Source organism: Halictus rubicundus, unplaced genomic scaffold (assembly GCF_050948215.1).
Source record: "Halictus rubicundus isolate RS-2024b unplaced genomic scaffold, iyHalRubi1_principal scaffold0186, whole genome shotgun sequence".
NCBI lineage: Eukaryota > Metazoa > Arthropoda > Insecta > Hymenoptera > Halictidae > Halictus > Halictus rubicundus.
In genome coordinates this window covers 177,260-193,471 of record NW_027488727.1, presented here as the reverse complement: position 1 = coordinate 193,471, position 16,212 = coordinate 177,260, and the positions used below count along the sequence as shown (strand labels likewise).

Sequence of the window (16,212 nt, the reverse complement as noted above, 5' to 3'; positions counted from 1 at the left end):
CTGTCCTGTCCTATCCTCTATCCTATCCTATTCTCTATCCTATCCTATCGTATCCTCTATCCTATCCTATCCTCTATCCTATCCTACCCTCTATCCTATCCTATCGTATCCTCTATCGTATCCTATCCTCTATCCTATCCTATCCTCTATCCTATCCTATCCTCTATACTATCCTATCCTCTATCCTATCCTATCCTCTATTCTATCCTATCCTCTATCCTATCCTATCCTTTATAATATCCTATCCTCTATCCTATCCTATCGTCTATAATATCGTATCCTCTATCATATCCTTTCCTCTTTCCTATAATATCATCTATCCTATCCTATCCTCTATCTTATCCTATCCTCTATCCTATCCTATCATCTATCCTATCATATCCTATCCTCTATCCTATCCTATCCTCTATCATATCCTATCCTCTATCCTATCCTATCCTCTATCCTATCTTATCCTCTGTCTTATCCTATCCTCTATCCTATCCTATCATCTATCCTATCCTATCTTCTATCCTATCCTATCCTCTATCATATCCTATCCTCTATCCTATCCTATCCTCTATCCTATCCTATCCTCTATCCTATCCTATCCTATCCTCTATCCTATCCTATCATCTATCCTATCCTATCCTCTATCCTATCCTATCCTTTATTCTATCCAATCCCCTATCCTATACTCTATCCGATCCTATCCTCTATCCTATCCTATCATCTATCCTATCCTATCCTCTATCCTATCCTATCCTCTATCATATCCTATCCACTATCATATCCTATCCTCTATCCTCTCCTATCCTCTATCCTATCCTATCCTCTATCCTATCCTATCCTATCCTCTATCCTATCCTATCCTCTATCATATCCTATCCTCTATCCTATCCAATCCTCTATCCTATCCTATCCTCTATCCTATCCTATCGTATCCTCTATCGTATCCTATCCTCTATCCTATCCTATCCTCTATCCTATCCAATCCCCTATCCTATCCTCTATCCTATCCTATACTCTATCTTATCCTATCCTCTATCCTATCCTATCATCTATCCTATCCTATCCTCTATCCTATCCTATCCTCTATCCTATCCTTTCGTATCCTCTATCGCATCCTATCCTCTATCCTATCCTATCCTCTATCCTATCCTATCCTCTATACTATCCTATCCTCTATCCTATCCTATCCTCTATCCTATCCTATCGTATCCTCTGTCCTATCCAATCCTCTATCCTATCCTATCCTCTATCCTATCGTATCGTATCCTCTATCCTATCGTATCGTATCCTCTATCCTATCCTATCCTCTATCCTATAAAATCCCCTATCCTATCCTCTATCCTATCCTATCCTCTATCTTATCCTATCCTCTATCCTACCCTATCATCTATCCTATCCTATCCTCTATCCTATCCTATCATCTATCCTATCCTTTCGTATCCTCTATCTCATCCTATCCTCTATCCTATCCTATCCTCTATCCTATCCTATCCTCCATACTATCCTATCCTCTATCCTATCCTATTCTCTATCCTATCCTATCGTATCCTCTGTCCTATCCTATCCTCTATCCTATCCTATCCTCTATCATATCCTATCCTCTATCATATCCTATCCTCTACCCTATCCAATCCTCTATCCTATCCTATCCTCTATCCTATCCTATCGTATCCTCTATCCTATCCTATCCTATCCTCTATCATATCCTATCCTCTATCCTATCCTATACTCTATCCTATCTTATCGTCTATCTTATCCTATCCTCTATCCTATCCTCTATCCTATCCTATCCTTTATTCTATCCAATCCCCTATCCTATACTCTATCCGATCCTATCCTCTATCCTATCCTATCATCTATCCTATCCTATCCTCTATCCTATCCTATCCACTATCATATCCTATCCACTATCATATCCTATCCTCTATCCTCTCCTATCCTCTATCCTATCCTATCCTCTATCCTATCCTATCCTATCCTCTATCCTATCCTATCCTCTATCATATCCTATCCTCTATCCTATCCAATCCTCTATCCTACCCTATCCTCTATCCTATCCTATCGTATCCTCTATCGTATCCTATCCTCTATCCTATCCTATCCTCTATCCTATCCAATCCCCTATCCTATCCTCTATCCTATCCTATACTCTATCTTATCCTATCCTCTATCCTATCCTATCATCTATCCTATCCTATCCTCTATCCTATCCTATCCTCTATCCTATCCTTTCGTATCCTCTATCGCATCCTATCCTCTATCCTATCCTATCCTCTATCCTATCCTATCCTCTATACTATCCTATCCTCTATCCTATCCTATCCTCTATCCTATCCTATCGTATCCTCTGTCCTATCCAATCCTCTATCCTATCCTATCCTCTATCCTATCGTATCGTATCCTCTATCCTATCCTATCCTCTATCCTATAAAATCCCCTATCCTATCCTCTATCCTATCCTATCCTCTATCTTATCCTATCCTCTATCCTACCCTATCATCTATCCTATCCTATCCTCTATCCTATCCTATCATCTATCCTATCCTTTCGTATCCTCTATCTCATCCTATCCTCTATCCTATCCTATCCTCTATCCTATCCTATCCTCCATACTATCCTATCCTCTATCCTATCCTATTCTCTATCCTATCCTATCGTATCCTCTGTCCTATCCTATCCTCTATCCTATCCTATCCTCTATCCTATCCTATCGTACCCTCTATCGTATCTTATCCTCTATCCTATCCTATCCTCTATCCTATCCTATCCTCTATACTATCCTATCCTCTATCGTCTCCTATCCTGTATCCGATCCAATCTCCTGTCCTCTATCCTATCCTATTCTCTATCCTATCCTCATTCCTATCGTATCCTCTATCCTATCCTATCCTCTATCCTATCCTATCCTCTGTCCTGTCCTATCCTTTATCCTATCCTATTCTCTATCCTATCCTATCGTAACCTCTATCCTATCCTATCCTCTATCCTATCCTATCCTCTATCCTATCCTATCATCTATCCTATCCTATCCTCTATCCTATCCTATCCTCTATCATATCCTATCCTCTATCATATCCTATCCTCTATCTTATCCTATCCTCTATCCTATCCTATCCTCTATACTATCCTATCCTCTATCGTCTCCTATCCTGTATCCGATCCAATCCCCTGTCCTCTATCCTATCCTATTCTCTATCCTATCCTCATTCCTATCGTATCCTCTATCCTATCCTATCCTCTATCCTATCCTATCCTCTGTCCTGTCCTATCCTTTATCCTATCCTATTCTCTATCCTGTCCTATCGTAACCTCTATCCTATCCTATCCTCTATCCTATCCTATCCTCTATCCTATCCTATCATCTATCCTATCCTATCCTCTATCCTATCCTATCCTCTATCATATCCTATCCTCTATCATATCCTATCCTCTATCTTATCCTATCCTCTATCCTATCCTATCATCTATCCTATCCTATCCTCTATCCTATCCTATCCTCTATCCTATCCTTTCGTATCCTCTATCGCATCCTATCCTCTATCCTATCCTATCCTCTATCCTATCCTATCCTCTATACTATCCTATCCTCTATCCTATCCTATTCTCTATCCTATCCCATCGTATCCTCTGTCCTATCCAATCCTCTATCCTATCCTATCCTCTATCCTATCCTATCCTCTGTCCTGTCCTATCCTCTATCCTATCCTATTCTCTATCCTATCCTATCGTATCCTCTATCCTATCCTATCCTATCCTCTATCATATCCTATCCTCTATCCTATCCTATACTCTATCCTATCTTATCCTCTATCTTATCCTATCCTCTATCCTATCGTCTATCCTATCCTACCCTTATTCTATCCAATCCCCTATCCTATCCTTTATCCGATCCTATCCTCTATCCTACCCTATCCTCTATCCTATCCTATCCTCTATCTTATCCTATCCTCTATCCTATCCTATCATCTATCCTATCCTATCCTCTATCCTATCCTATCCTCTATCATATCCTATCCTCTATCATATCCTATCCTCTACCCTATCCAATCCTCTATCCTATCCTATCCTCTATCCTATCCTATCGTATCCTCTATCCTATCCTATCCTATCCTCTATCATATCCTATCCTCTATCCTATCCTATACTCTATCCTATCTTATCGTCTATCTTATCCTATCCTCTATCCTATCCTCTATCCTATCCTATCCTTTATTCTATCCAATCCCCTATCCTATACTCTATCCGATCCTTTCCTCTATCCTATCCTATCATCTATCCTATCCTATCCTCTATCCTATCCTATCCTCTATCATATCCTATCCACTATCATATCCTATCCTCTATCCTATCCTATCCTCTATCCTATCCTATCCTCTATCCTATCCTATCCTCTATCCTATCCTATCCTATCCTCTATCCTATCCTATCCTCTATCATATCCTATCCTCTATCCTATCCAATCCTCTATCCTATCCTATCCTCTATCCTATCCTATCGTATCCTCTATCGTATCCTATCCTCTATCCTATCCTATCCTCTATCCTATCCAATCCCCTATCCTATCCTCTATCCTATCCTATACTCTATCTTATCCTATCCTCTATCCTATCCTATCATCTATCCTATCCTATCCTCTATCCTATCCTATCCTCTATCCTATCCTTTCGTATCCTCTATCGCATCCTATCCTCTATCCTATCCTATCCTCTATCCTATCCTATCCTCTATCCTATCCTATCCTCTATCCTATCCTATCGTATCCTCTGTCCTATCCAATCCTCTATCCTCTATCCTATCGTATCGTATCCTCTATCCTATCCTATCCTCTATCCTATCCAATCCCCTATCCTATCCTCTATCCTATCCTATCCTCTATCTTATCCTATCCTCTATCCTATCCTATCATCTATCCTATCCTATCCTCTATCCTATCCTATCATCTATCCTATCCTTTCGTATCCTCTATCTCATCTTATCCTCTATCCTATCCTATCCTCTATCCTATCCTATCCTCTATCCTATTCTATCCTATCCTCTATCATATCCTATCCTCTATCCTATCCTATACTCTATCCTATCTTATCCTCTATCTTATCCTATCCTCTATCCTATCGTCTATCCTATCCTACCCTTATTCTATCCAATCCCCTATCCTATCCTTTATCCGATCCTATCCTCTATCCTACCCTATCCTCTATCCTATCCTATCCTCTATCTTATCCTATCCTCTATCCTATCCTATCATCTATCCTATCCTATCCTCTATCCTATCCTATCCTCTATCATATCCTATCCTCTATCATATCCTATCCTCTACCCTATCCAATCCTCTATCCTATCCTATCCTCTATCCTATCCTATCGTATCCTCTATCCTATCCTATCCTATCCTCTATCATATCCTATCCTCTATCCTATCCTATACTCTATCCTATCTTATCGTCTATCTTATCCTATCCTCTATCCTATCCTTTATTCTATCCAATCCCCTATCCTATACTCTATCCGATCCTATCCTCTATCCTATCCTATCATCTATCCTATCCTATCCTCTATCCTATCCTATCCTCTATAATATCCTATCCACTATCATATCCTATCCTCTATCCTATCCTATCCTCTATCCTATCCTATCCTCTATCCTATCCTATCCTATCCTCTATCCTATCCTATCCTCTATCATATCCTATCCTCTATCCTATCCAATCCTCTATCCTATCCTATCCTCTATCCTATCCTATCGTATCCTCTATCGTATCCTATCCTCTATCCTATCCTATCCTCTATCCTATCCAATCCCCTATCCTATCCTCTATCCTATCCTATACTCTATCTTATCCTATCCTCTATCCTATCCTATCATCTATCCTATCCTATCCTCTATCCTATCCTATCCTCTATCCTATCCTTTCGTATCCTCTATCGCATCCTATCCTCTATCCTATCCTATCCTCTATCCTATCCTATCCTCTATCCTATCCTATCCTCTATCCTATCCTATCCTCTATCCTATCCTATCGTATCCTCTGTCCTATCCAATCCTCTATCCTATCCTATCCTCTATCCTATCGTATCGTATCCTCTATCCTATCCTATCCTCTATCCTATCCAATCCCCTATCCTATCCTCTATCCTATCCTATCCTCTATCTTATCCTATCCTCTATCCTATCCTATCATCTATCCTATCCTATCCTCTATCCTATCCTATCATCTATCCTATCCTTTCGTATCCTCTATCTCATCTTATCCTCAATCCTATCCTATCCTCTATCCTATCCTATCCTCCATACTATCCTATCCTCTATCCTATCCTATACTCTATCCTATCCTATCGTATCCTCTGTCGTATCCTATCCTCTATCCTATCCTATCCTCTATCCTATCCTATCGTACCCTCTATCGTATCTTATCCTCTATCCTATCCTATCCTCTATCCTATCCTATCCTCTATACTATCCTATCCTCTATCGTCTCCTATCCTGTATCCGATCCAATCCCCTGTCCTCTATCCTATCCTATTCTCTATCCTATCCTCATTCCTATCGTATCCTCTATCCTATCCTATCCTCTATCCTATCCTATCATCTGTCCTGTCCTATCCTTTATCCTATCCTATTCTCTATCCTATCCTATCGTAACCTCTATCCTATCCTATCCTCTATCCTATCCTATCCTCTATCCTATCCTATCATCTATCCTATCCTATCCTCTATCCTATCCTATCCTCTATCATATCCTATCCTCTATCATATCCTATCCTCTATCTTATCCTATCCTCTATCCTATCCTATCATCTATCCTATCCTATCCTCTATCCTATCCTATCCTCTATCCTATCCTTTCGTATCCTCTATCGCATCCTATCCTCTATCCTATCCTATCCTCTATCCTATCCTATCCTCTATTCTATCCTATCCTCTATCCTATCCTATTCTCTATCCTATCCTATCGTATCCTCTGTCCTATCCAATCCTCTATCCTATCCTATCCTCTATCCTATCCTATCCTCTGTCCTGTCCTATCCTCTATCCTATCCTCTATCCTATCCTATCCTCTGTCCTGTCCTATCCTCTATCCTATCCTATTCTCTATCCTATCCTATCGTATCCTCTATCCTATCCTATCCTCTATCCTATCCTACCCTCTATCCTATCCTATCGTATCCTCTATCGTATCCTATCCTCTATCCTATCCTATCCTCTATCCTATCCTATCCTCTATACTATCCTATCCTCTATCCTATCCTATCCTCTATTCTATCCTATCCTCTATCCTATCCTATCCTTTATAATATCCTATCCTCTATCCTATCCTATCGTCTATAATATCGTATCCTCTATCATATCCTTTCCTCTTTCCTATAATATCATCTATCCTATCCTATCCTCTATCTTATCCTATCCTCTATCCTATCCTATCATCTATCCTATCATATCCTATCCTCTATCCTATCCTATCCTCTATCATATCCTATCCTCTATCCTATCCTATCCTCTATCCTATCTTATCCTCTGTCTTATCCTATCCTCTATCCTATCCTATCATCTATCCTATCCTATCTTCTATCCTATCCTATCCTCTATCATATCCTATCCTCTATCCTATCCTATCCTCTATCCTATCCTATCCTCTATCCTATCCTATCCTATCCTCTATCCTATCCTATCATCTATCCTATCCTATCCTCTATCCTATCCTATTCTCTATCATATCCTATCCTCTACCCTATCCTATACTCTATCCTATCTTATCCTCTATCTTATCCTATCCTCTATCCTATCCTCTATCCTATCCTACCCTTATTCTATCCAATCCCCTATCCTATCCTTTATCCGATCCTATCCTCTATCCTACCCTATCCTCTATCCTATCCTATCCTCTATCTTATCCTATCCTCTATCCTATCCTATCATCTATCCTATCCTATCCTCTATCCTATCCTATCCTCTATCATATCCTATCCTCTATCATATCCTATCCTCTACCCTATCCAATCCTCTATCCTATCCTATCCTCTATCCTATCCTATCGTATCCTCTATCCTATCCTATCCTCTATTCTATCCTATCCTCTATCCTATCCTATCCTTTATAATATCCTATCCTCTATCCTATCCTATCGTCTATAATATCGTATCCTCTATCATATCCTTTCCTCTTTCCTATAATATCATCTATCCTATCCTATCCTCTATCTTATCCTATCCTCTATCCTATCCTATCATCTATCCTATCATATCCTATCCTCTATCCTATCCTATCCTCTATCATATCCTATCCTCTATCCTATCCTATCCTCTATCCTATCTTATCCTCTGTCTTATCCTATCCTCTATCCTATCCTATCATCTATCCTATCCTATCTTCTATCCTATCCTATCCTCTATCATATCCTATCCTCTATCCTATCCTATCCTCTATCCTATCCTATCCTCTATCCTATCCTATCCTATCCTCTATCCTATCCTATCATCTATCCTATCCTATCCTCTATCCTATCCTATTCTCTATCATATCCTATCCTCTATCCTATCCTATACTCTATCCTATCTTATCCTCTATCTTATCCTATCCTCTATCCTATCCTCTATCCTATCCTACCCTTATTCTATCCAATCCCCTATCCTATCCTTTATCCGATCCTATCCTCTATCCTACCCTATCCTCTATCCTATCCTATCCTCTATCTTATCCTATCCTCTATCCTATCCTATCATCTATCCTATCCTATCCTCTATCCTATCCTATCCTCTATCATATCCTATCCTCTATCATATCCTATCCTCTACCCTATCCAATCCTCTATCCTATCCTATCCTCTATCCTATCCTATCGTATCCTCTATCCTATCCTATCCTATCCTCTATCATATCCTATCCTCTATCCTATCCTATACTCTATCCTATCTTATCCTCTATCTTATCTTATCCTCTATCCTATCCTCTATCCTATCCTATCCTTTATTCTATCCAATCCCCTATCCTATACTCTATCCGATCCTATCCTCTATCATATCCTATCCACTATCATATCCTATCCTCTATCCTATCCTATCCTCTATCCTATCCTATCCTCTATCCTATCCTATCGTATCCTCTATCGTATCCTATCCTCTATCCTATCCTATCGTATCCTCTATCGTATCCTATCCTCTATCCTATCCTATCCTCTATCCTATCCAATCCCCTATCCTATCCTCTATCCCAACCTATCCTCTATCTTATCCTTTCCTTTTTCCTATAATATCATCTATCCTATCCTATCTTCTATCCTATCCTATCCTCTATCATATCCTATCCTCTATCCTATCCTATCATCTATCCTATCCTATCCTCTTTCCTATCCTATCCTCTATCCTATCCTATCCTCTATCCTATCCAATCCCCTATACTATCCTCTATCCTATCCTATCCTCTATCTTATCCAATCCTCTATCCTATCCTATCATCTATCCTATCCTATCCTCTACCCTATCCTATCCTCTATCCGATCCTATCCTCTATCCTATCCTATCGTATCCTCTATCCTATCCTATCCTCTATCCGATCCTATCCTCTATCCTATCCTATCCTCTATCCTATCATATCCTCTATCTTATCCTATCCTCTATCCTATCCTATCATCTATCCTATCCTATCTTCTATCCTATCTGTTCGAGATTCGAACGATAACGGCTTGATCTGATTTCTGTTCGACACCAAGCTATAAATAGTCCGTTGTTGTTCTGGTCTCGTACATGTTGTCTTCGTCGATGCGATCGCTTCTGTTTCGTCCTTTCTTTGTGTCGCTCCTTCTCCGTCCTTCGTTCGTCTCTCTGCTATTGTTTCCCCAAATTTCAAACCACCCGTTTCTTCTAGATCCACCGATCGCGCCGACGGAGACAACGGTTTCTCGTCTGATCGACATTCGACCATACGCTTTCGGCTCGTACGCGTCTCGTTCACGCTCTCTGTACTCTAGCTTCACTCACGTTTTCGCGGCCGCTCCGCACGTATTCAAGCTCGAGCTTCACGTACATTCGAAAGTCCAAGTACGACTGTTAACCGTTTTCTACGATTATTGTTCTACCCGGTCAATAATCTTCTTTCATCCGCGTCGCGAATCGTCTCGTCCCGCGTGCAAGAGTTCCGTTCTTCCGCGGTCAAGATCATCCGTCGCGCCGCGAGCAAGATTTCCGTTCTCGCCGTTCCTCCGTGTTTGTCCGAGCGTCAGTGTACGTCAGTGTACTATGAGTTTTGTCTTTTTAAAATAAATAACCGTTGGTTCCGTGCATTTTCGTTTCTTGCGAAATCCATTCGTCTCCTCCGGAACTTCATCCTTCTTTCCGGTGCTCTCATTCCGCGTCCACCGCTGGACGGTCCCGGCACTCGGCAATTCGCCGAACATAAATTTGGTCCTTCGAGCCGGATCGTGAGTGAGTGGAAAGGACACGAACGTGACTATGGCGGAACTCATCGCCACGCAAGAAACTCTTAAACGAGCCATCGAGCGGTCTCTTTCCAACCTGAAGAAGCTGGGCAAGACGAACTGGACAGTGGCTGGGATACACACGCGTATGAACCATCTCAAAACCCAGTGGGCGACTTTCGAAGCCAACGATGTGAAGATCTCCGCTGCCATCCCACCAGAGGATCGACCCTCCATGGCCTACTTCAAGGACAACTATCTCGAGACCACGGAGGAGACGTTCCTGCAGACTCTCACCTTCATGAACTCTGCCCTCGCCGATCTTACTCCGAAAGAAGTGAGTCACACCGCGTCGACCGACAATCCAGGTGCGTTCGCTCCGCCCGTCGCGCATCTTCCTCCGATTCCTCTCCAGCCGTTCGATGGCCGGTGCGAGGAATGGGAAGCCTTTCGGGACCGCTTTCAGTCGCTTATAATCGCGAACTCTTCTTTAAATAATTTTTCGCGTATGCATTACCTCGTTTCGTCGCTCGCCGGACGCGCACTCGGGTGCATCAGTAACCTTTCCGTTACTCAGGATAATTTTGCGATCGCTTGGAAAACGCTCACGTCGCGGTACGATAACCCTCGGCGCCTTCTCGCGAAATACCTAACCACATTGTTAGATCTGCATGCGCTCAATCGCGATTCTGCATCGGACTTGCAAAACTTGCGCGATCGCCTCGCTATGACCGTCTCGTCGCTCCGAAATCTTGGTAGAAGCGCTGCCGAGCTTTGGGACGACTTCCTTCTTCATCTTGCGGTACAAAAGCTCGATCCCGCGACGCGAAAGGCCTGGACTCTTCGGGCAGGCGACGACACGAAGTTTCCCTCCTTCGAAGAGTTCCAGACGTTTATCGATACGCGGGTGCGCGCGCTTGAAGACTTCGATTCGGGCGCGTCCGGCAAGATAGGAGCTTCCTCGTCACTTTCTGCGTCTCGCCCTTCGCGCAATCCCGCTCACTCTCACCTCGCGACAGCGTCGAAAAATTCGCAAGGAGCCTGTCCCTTATGTAAAGCTCATCATTATTTAGGCTATTGCTCCTCGTTTCTCGCGAAGAGCCCCCGGCAAAGACTTGAGATTGTTAAGCGGTTATCGTGCTGCCCGAATTGTCTCAGTTATAATCACGCGATTTCGTCGTGTGCCAGTAAACACACTTGCCGCATGTGTCAGAAGCGTCATCACTCGCTCTTGCACGACGAGTCGACCCCTGGGGCTCGGTCTTCCGCTGAGTCGTCCGGTACTCGCGAGTCCGTCTCCGCTGAAATCAATTCGCATTCAGCAACCGCAGGTTCAGCGGCTACCGGGTCGTCCATACTCTTAGCTACCGCGCGAATTCAAGTAAGCGTTCCCTCCGGTCGCAGCGTGATAATTCGTGCGTTAATTGACCAAGGCTCCGAAGCCAGTTTTGTGGCCGAGTCGGTTGTCCAGCTTTTGCGAGCGAAACGTAACCGTGTCGTCGCGTCGATTTCTGCCGTCGGCGGCGTTCACGCTGGGACTGTACGCCACGCAACCCATCTTCTGGTGTCGAATCGCACTTCTTCCGCGCCTTGTGTTCCGACCACGGCGTTGGTGCTCGGGTCAATGTCCACGTACAAACCCTCGCGAGTCCGAAATTGGCGTACTCTCGCGCATTTAGCCGATCTTTCTTGGGCTGATCACGACCCGTCTAGTTCTGACCCCATACAAATGATTCTCGGAGCCGACGTGTACCCAAGCATCATTCAACACGGGCTGCGTAAAGGGCAAACTGCGCAACCGATCGCGCAAAATACTATTTTTGGATGGGTCATTTCTGGACCCCTTCATAATTCATTGGACCGCGGTTTCTTCCGTCGTTCCGAACCAGTCTCAAATACAACGCAACTGGTCTCCACGCACCACTGCGTTCACGATAATTCTCTCGATGCGGACCTCCGCCGATTTTGGGAAATCGAGGAAATCCCACATGCCTCTCTTCTAACTCCCGCTGAGAAACAGTGTGAGCAATATTTTCGAGACTCTACGACTCGCACAACGAACGGTCGTTATATTGTTCGTCTTCCCTTCCGCTCAAACCCTCCGCTGAGGATCGGGCACTCGCGTTCGACTGCAGAACGGATCATGCTCCATCTCAACCGCAGATTTGAGTCAAATCCGAACCTTGCCTCAGAATATCGCGACTTCATGCAAGAATATGAACGGCTTGGCCACATGCGCTCCGCTGTGTCTTCGTCAAGTGATTCTCAATCGGTCTATATCCCTCATCATCCCGTTCTCCGCGAAGGTAGCAGCACGACGCACCTGCGCGTCGTGTTCAACGCCTCGAGTGTTACCACGAACGGATCATCGTTAAACGATCATCTTCTACCTGGTCCCAAACTACAAACGAATCTCTCTTCGGTCATTCTCCGCTGGCGCGCGTTTCGTTTTGTGTACACCGCGGATATTGCCAAGATGTACCGGCAGATCCTAGTGGATCCTCGGGATGTCAATTACCAGCGTATCCTGTGGGCTCCTCACTCGGCGGACTCTATTCAAGAGTACGAATTGCTGACCGTCACGTATGGGATGACTTGCGCCCCATATCTAGCTCTTCGGGTACTCCAACGTTTGGTTGAGGATGAAGGCGACCGTTTCCTTTTAGCGTCTCCGATTCTCCGATCAAACACTTACATCGACGACCTTCTTTTCGGACACGATGATATCGCGTCTCTTCGGCATTGTCGAGATCAACTCATCAAATTGCTCCATTGTGGGAAATTTCACCTCCGGAAATGGGCCAGTAATCATCCTTCTCTCCTCTCTGACATTGACCCTTCCGATCATGGTCTAGCGTGCACGAAAGATCTGGCTCAAGATGATCAAGTAAAGGTTCTTGGAATCTGCTGGAATCCTTCCCAGGATACTTTTCAATTCAAGACATCCCTCTCGGACTCGTGTCCGTCAACCAAGCGTTCTATTTTGTCGACCATTGCCAAAATTTATGACCCTTTGGGATGGATCACTCCTGCTACTATTCTCGCGAAAGTTTTCATTCAAGAACTTTGGCGCCTCCGCGTTGGTTGGGACGAACCCATCCCGGTTCACAAACTCAGCAAATGGCGAACTCTTTACTCTCAATTGGCTCACCTTGACAAAGTGCAACTTCCCCGATGGATTGGTCTAATATCTACTACATCGCGAGTGGAGCTTCACGGTTTCTCCGATGCCTCAACAGTTGCGTATTCAGCCGTGGTTTATGCGAAATGCATCTCGTCCTCCGGCGAAATCACAATTTCCTTTCTCGCCGGCAAATCGAAGGTAGCTCCGCTAAATCCTTTGACGATACCACGGTTAGAACTGCAAGGTGCTTGTCTTATGATTCGCCTTATCGAATTTGTTCTCGAGTCATTCGACTCTCGACCAATACCTTGCGTGTGTTGGACTGACTCGACGGTCGTGCTTAACTGGATATCCCAGCATCCTTCGCGATGGAAGACTTTCGTCGCTAACCGCGTCGCTACAATTCAGACTCGCCTCCCTCAAGCTGAGTGGCGGCACGTCCCCACCGAATGCAATCCCGCCGATTGTGCCTCTCGAGGTCTCCTGAGCGACGATCTTCTAGGTTCCGATCTCTGGTGGCATGGTCCATCCTGGCTGCGTCGCGAGCGTTCCGAATGGCCGAACCGTCCACTCTTGGTCACCGACGACGTTCAACCGGAAGCCAAAGTCGTGTCGGCACATGTGGTTACCACTTTTCCACGGTGGGATCTGGAGAGCCGCTTCTCTTCGTGGCCGAAGCTCATCCGCGTCACCGCGTACATGTTTCGCTTCCTTCAAGCTTGTCGCAAAGGACCGTCGGCTCCTCGACCATCTCCGGTCGGTCGTGCTCTCACCGCAGCGGAATGTAATTCGGCGAAACTTTGGTGGCTCAAATACCTCCAATCAACTCTATTTCCTGTAGAGCTAGACGCACTCCGCCGCAAACGATATCTTTCAAGGAACTGTTCCATCTTATCTCTCGACCCATTCCTCGATAACGATGGGCTCCTTCGCGTCGGTGGTCGTCTACACCGCGCTCCACTACCGTTCAATTCAAAGCATCCGATTCTTTTATCTTCTCATCCGCTTGTTCGGTTGATAATTGAACAGGCACATTTGCGCTCGTTGCACGGTGGCCTTCAACTCACTCTCAGCACTCTACGTCAGACTTTCTGGATTCTCCGCGCTCGCAGTTTAGTCAAAGCTGCAATTCATTCATGTGTTGTATGCGTGCGAGAAAGAGCTGCTGTCCCCGAGCAGCTGATGGGACGGCTACCGGAATCCCGGGTCTCTCCTCAAACAAAATGTTTTTCCCACTGCGGTGTGGACTATGCTGGACCAATTCAAGTTCGCGCTTCCGCCGGTCGTGGGATCACATCAAGGAAAGCCTATATCGCCTTGTTTGTTTGCTTGGCTACGAAAGCGATCCACCTCGAGTTGGTTTCCGACTATTCGACCCGCGCCTTTCTTAACGCCTACGTTCGATTTTGTGCACGACGCGGAATCCCTTCTGCCATTTATTCGGACAATGGGACCACGTTCGTCGGCGCTTCGCGGGAATTAACGCGCGCGTTTCGGGAGTCCCAGACAAATCCCGAGTTCTTAAACAAAGCCGCTAGCGATGGTGTCACCTGGCACTTTATTCCTCCTTCCGCTCCGCATTTCGGAGGGTTGTGGGAGGCCGGGGTGAAGAGTCTTAAACACCATTTAAAGCGAGTCGTCGGACCTCGCACCTTTACCTTTGAAGAATTCAGTACCCTTCTGTGCTCCATCGAGGCGTGCTTAAATTCGCGACCCATAGCGCCTTTGCGAGATTCTGTCGATGACTTTGAAGTGTTAACCCCCGGTCATTTTCTAATTGGCTCTGCGCTCTCGGTCCCCCCACAACCTTCGCTTCTCGAGATTTCCGAAAATCGTCTGGCTCGTTGGCAGCTAGTCCGGCATACGACGGAGCGCTTTTGGAAAATTTGGATGAGCGATTATCTAAACACCCTCCAACAACGAAGCAAATGGCGTCGTGAACAACCGCCTCTGCGGACTGGTCAATTAGTTTTGCTGCGCAACTCGAATCTCCCTCCGTGCAAGTGGGAGCTTGGTCGGATCAAGCAACTCCATCCCGGCGACGACGGTCATGTCCGCGTGGTCACCGTCAAGACCTCGTCTACCGAATTGATGCGACCGATTGTAAAATTATGTCCGCTTCCCATCGATAGCGCTTCTCCATCAATGTAAAAAAAAAAAAATGTCCATATATCGATATAGTTAGTTCTAAGTTTTGCGTTAAAATTAAGTTTCTGCGTTAATTTTAAGACTTCTGAAACTGAGGTTTCAGGGCTGGCGGTATGTTCGAGATTCGAACGATAACGGCTTGATCTGATTTCTGTTCGACACCAAGCTATAAATAGTCCGTTGTTGTTCTGGTCTCGTACATGTTGTCTTCGTCGATGCGATCGCTTCTGTTTCGTCCTTTCTTTGTGTCGCCCCTTCTCCGTCCTTCGTTCGTCTCTCTGCTATTGTTTCCCCAAATTTCAAACCACCCGTTTCTTCTAGATCCACCGATCGCGCCGACGGAGACAACGGTTTCTCGTCTGATCGACATTCGACCATACGCTTTCGGCTCGTACGCGTCTCGTTCACGCTCTCTGTACTCTAGCTTCACTCACGTTTTCGCGGCCGCTCCGCACGTATTCAAGCTCGAGCTTCACGTACATTCGAAAGTCCAAGTACGACTGTTAACCGTTTTCTACGATTATTGTTCTACCCGGTCAATA

At 44.6% G+C, this 16,212-nt stretch overlaps 1 protein-coding gene across 1 annotated transcript; it reads left to right on the top strand.

Annotated features, from left to right (window-relative positions):
* Positions 1–10,432: 10,432 nt before the first annotated feature.
* On the top strand, positions 10,433–14,306 carry LOC143363955 (uncharacterized; the record flags this gene model as incomplete). The annotated part of the gene is made up of 2 exons (XM_076804482.1): positions 10,433–10,766; positions 12,591–14,306. Coding segments are annotated over exons 1-2 (2,050 nt in total), but the record flags the coding sequence as incomplete, so codon positions are not given.
* Positions 14,307–16,212: the final 1,906 nt, after the last annotated feature.